Consider the following 9,138-nt stretch of genomic DNA (forward strand, 5'->3'; position numbering starts at 1 on the left):
ACTCCGATGGTTGGATGGCGTAGATCGGGGCGTTGAGCTATTTGGTGTACGTTGTTGAAGAACTCAAGCGAAGGATAAGTCGAACGAGCCAAGACTCGGGCCGGGTTGTTGAGCTAACAATGATGATGATGATGATGAAATTAGAAATGCAGCTAAGCTAGAATTGTTTTTCTACAGGAATTACAGGATTCGAACAGTACGAATTTACCACTTCAGGAGACTTTTCCAAAGTTTAGCAAAAGAAGAAAATTGCCATTTTGATATGCTTCGTCATTTAAAAGTCATTAGTGTAAAGCATGAGGCTAAAGCGAAAAGCAGTACCCTACGCTAAGGTATGGTTCTGCGCTGGTTATAAATACTTACCTTATCCTTATTGCAGGGTAAATCGAGGGTAATTTTTGGAGAGTAAAAGTAACCACTTAAATGCATATCTGTCATATTTGTCCGATTCTTTTTGAGGTAGATACTTAGCACTTACTTTGGCAGCTACTTTTAGGAAAAGGAAACCAGCTTTAACCTGGCGTCACTGTGGGATCACAAAGAAAACTGACCGTATTTTCTCCACACCTCAGCAAGGTATCAACTACCAATGGCCGATGCCAACTGATTAATTAATTCACTCTTCCAGAGCAATTTTAGTGCATACCCTGACAAGTATTTGGGCCAAACTCCATTTGTATGTTCTTCCATTAAGACAGGGACTCACAGTTTTATGGCACTCTCAAATGGTAGATCGTTTTTTATGAGTAACTTTCTCAGTTTAAAAAGCTTAACATTAATGGATTTATATGGTATTTATATATTAAATTTATTTAGAATAACATTCGGCCTATTTGGCCGAGCAGGCTCCTTCCTTGGCTTTCAACTGAAATCCGAAGCCGAGGAGGTTGCCATTCACAAAACTAAATATAAGTATTAATGGTACGAGTGTATTAACTATTACATCACTTTCTGAAAGACTTTCACCTTGATTGCTTCAGATAATTACGAAATGGGTTATTGCTATGGCTTTCAAATAGGAAATCGTTGTCTGTATATGCTTGTTTGATAATGTCTTTTGTAATATCATCACTTTCCGGGTTTCTAATCGGCATGCTTTCGGTGTCTGGGCTTCCATTTGAAACCGGATTTCTGTTGAATATCGCATTTATTCTTGCATTTGCACTTTCATCCGGAAGAAAATTTCCGTTAGCCCTTGGAATATTTTCCACTATCGGATTTCCATTTGGTACAGGATTTCCATTAAATATCCTGTCAAACTTTTGAGTATTATCTGGGATAGGGATCCCGCTCTGAATAGGATTTGTATTGAATATCGCATTTAGTCTTGCATCTTCACTTTCATTTGGAAGAGGATTCCCGTTAAGCTTTGGAATATTATCTACAGTCGGATTTCCGTTTGGTATAGAGTTCACATTAAATATATAATTTATTCTTTGAGCTCCATCCCCAATCGCGTTTCCAGTCTGCGGCTCCGACTTACTTTCACCTATTATATTTCCAATTGGGAAAGGATTTCCGTTAAATATCTTGCCAAACCTTTGAGTATTATCTGGGATAGGGACCCCACTCTGTATAGGGTTTCCATTTAATACAGGATTTCCGTTAAATATCTTGTCGAACCTTTGAGAATTATCCTGAATAGGGATCCCGCTCTGAATAGGATTTGTATTGAATATCGCATTGATTCTTGCATCTTCACTTTCATTTGGGAGAGGGTTTGCCTGAAGTCCGCCCTGAATAGGATTTCCATTAAATATCTTGTCGAACCTTTGAGTATTATCCTGAATAGGGACCCCACTCTGAATAGGGTTTCCATTGAATATCGCATTTAGTCTTGCATTTTCACTTTCATCCGGAAGAAGGTTTCGATTAAGCCGTGGAATATTTTCCACTATTCCATTTGATGCAGGGTTTCCATTTGATACAAAATTTCCGTTAAATATCTTGCCGAACCTTTGAGAATTATCCTGAATAGGGACCCCACTCTGAATGGGATTTGCATTGAATATCGCATTTAGTCTTGCATTTTCACTTTCATCTGAAAGAAGGTTTCTGTCAAGCTTTGGAATATTTTCCACTATTCCATTTGGTGAAGGGTTTCCATTTGATACAGGACTTCCGTTAAATATCTTGTCGAACCTTTGAGTATTATCCTGCACAGGGATCCCGTTCTGAATAAGATTTCCATTGAATATCGCATTTAGTCTTGCATCTTCACTTTCATTTGGAAGAGAGTTTCCGTCAAGTCCACCCTGAAGAGGATTTCCATTGAACACAGGATTTCCATTAAATATCTGGTCGAACCTTTGAGTACTATCCTGCACAGGTATCCCGTTCTGAATAGGATTTGCATTGAATATCGCATTTAGTCTTGCATCTTCACTTTCATTTGGAAGGGAGTTTCCATCAAGTCCACCCTGAAGAGGATTTCCATTGAACACCGGATTTCCATTAAATATCTTGTCGAACCTTTGAGAATTATCTTGCACAGGGATCCCGTTCTGAATAGGATTTGCATTGAATATCGCATTTAGTCTTGCATCTTCACTTTCATTTGGGAGAGAGTTTCCGTCAAGTCCACCCTGAAGAGGATTTCCATTGAACACAGTATTTGCATTAAATATCTTGTCGAAACTTTGAGAATTATCCTGAATAGGGATGCCACTCTGTATAGGATTTCCGTTGAATATCGCATTTATTCTTGCATCTTCACTTTCATTTGGAAGAGGGTTTCCGTCAAGTCCACCCTGAAGAGGATTTCCATTGAACACAGGATTTGCATTAAATATCTTGTCGAACCTTTGAGAATTATCCTGAATAGGGATGCCACTCTGTATAGGATTTCCGTTGAATATCGCATTTATTCTTGCATCTTCACTTTCATTTGGAAGGGAGTTTCCGTCAAGTCCACCTTGAATAGGATTTCCGTTGAATATCGCATTTATTCTTGCATCTTCACTTTCATTTGGGAGAGAGTTTCCGTCAAGTTCACCCTGAAGAGGATTTCCATTGAACACAGTATTTGCATTAAATATCTTGTCGAAACTTTGAGAATTATCCTGAATAGGGATGCCACTCTGTATAGGATTTCCGTTGAATATCGCATTTATTCTTGCATCTTCACTTTCATTTGGAAGAGGGTTTCCGTCAAGTCCACCCTGAATAGGATTTCCATTGAATATCGCATTTAATCCTTGAGTTTCATCATCATTTGCTGCAGAATTTCCATTATTACTTCGCGAACTTTTATCTTTGTTGATGTCCTGGAAATTATTTCCAAACCAATAGTCTGCTGAGGTCGTTTGTACAGAACTCAGAGTAGTCTCATCTTCTGGAGGCGGCGGACGAAATTCGAATGGTTTTAAAAGATCTATAAATGCATCAGGCAGTTGCTTCGCGGCTGGCGCAGGTGCTAGTCTAACACTGGAAAGGTATCGAAAAAATAATAATTTTAGTAACGAAAACATAAACACCTTTTGATGTATGGATATTAAATGCCAAACTCACGGACAACATATGATCTCCTCTGCAACTGTAAAACCGCAATGACCCACATCATTCGCTTTCAAGTCCAATTCTTTCATATAAACCGGCAACTCTGGGCATTTACTCTCTCTCAAGCAAGTTCCTTTGTAGGTACCAAAATCACAGGTCTCGTTCTCTTCAATGAAATTATTACTTAACTTTAGTATTGGTAAATGTGAGAACAAATTTATTGATTGCCACAGTCACCTTCATACATTTGAGCTGCGCTGAATCGGCAAAGAGCAAGGCAAACAAGCAGTAGCCGAGTGAAGCGCCGTAGCCTATTGGTGTTTATTGGCGTCATTTTTTTCTGATACTGCAATTCACGGAAATGCTTATCTGGAAATGTAAATGGAAAGAAAAACGGTGATGCACAACAATAACAAAGCAGATCTTTCTCAGACAACTGTTACTACAGGCTTTGATCACGGAGAGATACTCAGTTGAACAAGGCGCAAAAGTGATCCAAATGCAAGCGCTCAGCGAAAAAAGATTTCCAAAATCAACGTTAATTTTAAGGTGCTTTAAGCTTGACATTATCATAACAAAATTGAGTGGGCTACAAAACTAATGGGCATACTGAGATTTTTTCTGGAAATTTTGACTAAAAAGTGTGGAGTTTTGGTGGAATTTCCCGAATTTTTATAAATTTTGTGCCTTGTGATTTGACCCATTGGACTTTTTTCTCTTGGGCTACGTGAAGCATCGTCAATTCCTGTTTCTACCATTCGGGCACAGGGCCACGTGAGTGGTAGATGCCAGAGCTGAGGAACGAAATCATCATGCGCTTTATAAATGACATACAGCTCAAACTAGCCAAAAAGTTATGGCAAATGTTGATATGCATCCTTATTGAGAGAAGTTGATATGAGTTGTTTCATATATAACTGCTATAAACTTAAAAACCTGATGAATTCAAAATTCCCCCAAATTTTGTTGGCTTTTCTTTATAAAAAAAATGTGCGGCCATATTGGATCCCCCTGTATGTAAGATTTTTTAAGAGCTATAGGAAAGTTTTTCAAAAAAACACAGGTAAAATTCAGAAAAATGCATGAAATTTTTATTTAAATCGATAGTACAGTCCATATATATTAATTTAATGTTCGAAGATTATTTCATACAAATGTTGCCCGCGACTGCGTTTCAAATGATCCATCCGCTTAGTCCAATTTTGGCATACTCTTTCCAATGTTTCGGCCGGTAGCTCACATAGAAATGCTTTAATGTTATCTTCCAGTGCGTTAATTGAAGCAGGCTTGTCTGAATAGACATGAGCTTTAACATAGCCCCACAAAAAATAATCTAAAGCCGTTATATCGCACGATCTGGGTGGCCAATTGACAGGTCACGAACGTGAAATAAAATGTTCACCGAACTCGCCTCTCAACAAGTCCATTGTTACGCGTGCTGTGTGACATGTGGCACCGTCTTGCTGAAACCACATGTCATGCAAGTCAAGCTCTTGCATTTTGGGCAAACAAAAGTTGGATATCATTTCATGGTAGCGCTCACCATTCACAGTTACGTTACGATTCGCAGCATCTTTGAAGAAGTACCGTCCAATGATTCCCGCATGAAACCCTCATAAACCGCACCAAACTGTGACCCTTTCTGGATACATTGGTGGCTCTTGCAATTCTTCCGGCTGATCTTCACTCCAAAATCGACAATTTTGATTGATCCAAAAATGAGCTTCGTCGCTGAACACAATTTTTCGATAAAAAAGTGGATCTTCGACCAGCTTCCCAAGAGCCCATTCACCAAAAATTCTGCGTTGCGGTAGGTCGTTCGGCTTCAATTCTTGCACCAGTTGTATTTTCAAAGGCTTCACACCTAAACCCACCATAGCTCACCATAGCTGAAATAACCGCTTCAGTGGGTCGATTAAACTGACCATAAAATGGTTAACAGAATACGCATTTTTATAATAAAATTCAATGATTTGCAAGCGTTGTTCGTTTGTAAGACGATTCATGGTTAAATTACAGACCAAACTGCAGATGTTTGACAGTGAAACAAAACACGAAACGTGCGTCAGCTGTTTAAACTAACTGTTTAAAAAGATAATAGCTAAAAAATCACCCTTTAGAACACAATCAGGCTCATAACCCATTGCGATGCCAAATGCAGAACTTGCCTTTATTTCTCCTCAAGCCATTGTGTGCCGTTCAGAAACTTTAAAAGGTACCTGATTCCCATCGAGCTGAGATCTTCTAATTCATTAAAAAAAGTTGTCTACCCACCCACAGTACCAAGATCTTAGCAAAAAAATGTTCTACCTTAAATGGCACATCTACGTCTGGATAGAGCAGCACAGAGGAGCAGCATAGAAAGAGCAAAATCGTCTCCTCCACTTCCTCATTCAGACAGCTTCTGCAAAAGTCATGCGTCCACACCCCCATCAACTGGGCGTGTCTGCCAATTACGCAGTGCCCCTTTATAACAGAAATCATTCAGCTAAGGCTATGCTTATTTTGGCTTAGCAGAGATTCTTTGCGTTGCGCATTGAAAGTCGGCCACAATTGTCGAGCGATTCTGCCGATGAGTTCGTTACGCCATCTTTCGTGCGCTACTCTTACAAATTTCTCAAAAATAAGTAGCTTACATGTCTGTAAGGCTATTTCTATGTCATGACCAGAAACCCATGTTACACTTTGGGCGAAATGACTCAGCGTCGAGAATGTTAAGCGATCTCTGTACGGCGTTTCCTGGTTCATAGAATTAAGGTTCAATGTAATTTAAACACAAAAATTACTCCATAAAAATGATTAAAGTCGAAATTCAAAAAAATTTTTTAAAAAAGAAAGACTACATATGTAAGGCAAAGCATTTTCTGGAAATTTTATTTTATCTGCCTGAGTACGAGGGTGCAATGGTGCATGATTTTTCTTATGCTTTTGGTTGATTGATTGCATTTGTGTACATAAATAAATACGAAATATATATAAACACATTTTTTTTAAACACTTACTTTCTTTGCAACTGTTTCTCGAATTTTTGATAAACTTTATTTCCACGTATTTGGCGCTTGTTTATTTATTGAATTCCCATCAGCTCAGCGAAATGTTTCCGCTCACAGTCGTCAAATCGAATACTTCCTAACAACAATTGGCCCTCGACACAACTAAAGTGATTAGCTTGGACTGGAGCCGTATTTGATGTCGTTCGAAAATGCAAATATTTCTGCTGATAATGCCTCGGCTTATTCCGAATACTGATTATAGCAAAGCGAATTCGTACAGTAAGGAACTTAAGTCTACATATAGCAGCATATTTTCTTATTTCCCAAAAGGTATACAATAATTTTAAAAGGTGTATATAGAGGTTTTTTCGGAATTCATATTTATTCAAAAATTTATAAAAATTAAATTATTTCACTTATGTACTTTATAAAAATAAAATTACCAAAACAACAAAAAACAACAGTATCACAAAAGTCTACATACTTCCATCTGTTTTGGTTCACTCAAGCAAAGCATGCGTTGAAAAAGTAGGAGAAAGTACTTTTATTCAAAAATTTCAGTAGAAAAATCTGTGATTGTTTATTTCGTGGTTTGTCGCTGGTCTGTCAAGCGGATAAAATATTTAGCCCGAAAAAAGAAATATCTTCTGATTTAAGAAAATTGGTGGTTAAGCACAGAAAAGAAAACAAGTCTTACGGTGAAAGTGCAAAAATAGCAAATTTAGGGCGGGCAACGGTACAAACGATTGTTCAAAACTATGCAGAGGCTAATTCGTAAGAAAATAAAAAGCGAAGCGGCCGCACAAAGGGGCTATCCAGAAGAAATGTAAGCTCCACTTTGAGAGAACTCGACCAAAATCCGAGAATTAGTGCTTTAAAATAGGTCCAACATATCGTCGGGACATCCGGAAGAAGTGTTCATGCAAGAACTATTAAAAGATATCTTAATAATACCGGAAAATTCAGCAGGAAAAGCCCCTGATTTCAGAAAAAACCGAGGCTTGAGTTTACACGGGCAAATATTGCTAAGGGTTCTCTCTCCCCGGTCCAAAATTTTATTTACTAATGAATCGAAATTCTGTTCTAAAATTTTATTTACTGACGTATTGAAATTCAATATATAATATTTCTTCGCACTTAAATATATATGAAGGAGAAGAAAAACAAATATGGAAATGAAAAATGTATGCCTACTGTCCAGCGCGGCGGAGGTAGCGTAATGGTTTGGGGAGCTATAGCTGCATCTGGCGTTGGAAGGATGAAATTATTTGAAATTACTATGTACCAATATACAGGGTCCGGCACTCGAAGTGTAACCAATTAAAAAGGCCATAAATTTAGTTTTTATTCATTTCATTTTATTCATTTCAAAGTAAAAAATGTGTGAAAATAATACAAAATTAAGAATCGATTTACTTTTGCTCGATATGACCGTCTTTGCCTTGACTATGGCCTTGAAGCGGTCCAGAAACGAATTGCAAGCTGTCCGAATGTGACTTGCAGGTATTTTGGCCCACTCGCGGACAATGACTTTTTTCAGCGCATCGAGACTAGTGAATCTTTTAGGGCGGACCTTCCTCTCCAAAAAGGCTCAAAGAGAATAATCCCTCGGATTCGTGTCTGGTAAATTTGAGATCTATTGTGTGGACGTTATGATGCTCGGAACGTTGTTTTTTAGCCATTCTTGGTTCACTCGCGCTTTGTCAGATGGTGCCGAGTTCTGTTGGGACGTCTATGGTCTGCCACCGAATCTTTGTCCGCCCACGGTTTCAAAGCAACCTCTGGAATACCTTTTCGATAATATTTCACTTTTACTTGACACCAGGTTCAATGAAAACGATTGGAGAGCACCCAGCTGCGGTTACAGCGGCCAATACTATTGCCTGTGGTGTATGCTGGCTCCTGGTGGCAAATCGAAGACTCAAATTCTTGTATGAACGGTCGGTCAAATAAACTCTATCGTTTTGGGAGTTTACGAATTGCTCAATTTGAAAAATTTTCTCGTCAGAAAACACAATGTACGGAAATTGACCACTTTCGCCCAAGCGAAGCAACTCCTTCGCTCTCTCAAGTCTGACTTGTTGCTGCTTCGGTGAGAGATCATGTGCCTCTTGGATCTTGTAAGGCTTGACTTTGAGATAATTTTTCAGTATGCGGCGGATGTTAAGGTCAGATATTTTCAATTCTTTTGCCATTTTGCGAAAGGTTCGGTTGGTTCGCTTCTTCACTTTTTGAACCATTTTACGTGACGTTGCAGTCTTTTGATGACCACCTCCATAACGTTTCGCGATGCTTCCAGTATCATTGTAACGAGTAATGGTGCGATAATCAAAAACTTTATTTACTTTAAGGTGCTCGAGCTCACAAAAAATCGCTGGTTGTGATTTTGCATTCAAATATAATGCAATCACACTTTAGGTGTGAGATCCATTACTGATTTCGTTTTTTTCGCGTTTACTCTCGCCAAAATGCTTCCGTGCGCTTGTAAAACATACTCTGGACTGTCATTTAGCCAACTAACAGACAACTGATTCCGTGCATTGGATCAATACCACGTTGCATACATAAAAATATGTATTCAAAAAAGCTAGTTTTAAAATGAATGACTATGACCATTGACTATGTAGAAAGCAGTCCGCGCGCTTCT

The 9,138-nt window shown here is 38.5% G+C and overlaps 1 protein-coding gene across 1 annotated transcript; it reads right to left on the bottom strand.

The window, feature by feature from the left end:
* Nucleotides 1-770: 770 nt before the first annotated feature.
* Nucleotides 771-6,658, bottom strand: LOC128857198 (uncharacterized). Its single transcript, XM_054092839.1, has 4 exons — nucleotides 6,501-6,658; nucleotides 3,736-3,867; nucleotides 3,511-3,664; nucleotides 771-3,426 (listed from the first exon to the last, which is right to left on the bottom strand). The coding sequence occupies exons 2-4, from the start codon at nucleotides 3,830-3,832 to the stop codon at nucleotides 963-965; spliced, it is 2,715 nt and encodes a 904-aa protein (XP_053948814.1). The 5' UTR covers nucleotides 3,833-3,867; nucleotides 6,501-6,658; the 3' UTR covers nucleotides 771-962.
* Between the last annotated feature and the right edge of the window lie 2,480 nt (nucleotides 6,659-9,138).

This window comes from Anastrepha ludens, chromosome 3 (genome assembly GCF_028408465.1).
Source record: "Anastrepha ludens isolate Willacy chromosome 3, idAnaLude1.1, whole genome shotgun sequence".
In the NCBI taxonomy this organism is placed as follows: Eukaryota; Metazoa; Arthropoda; class Insecta; order Diptera; family Tephritidae; genus Anastrepha; species Anastrepha ludens.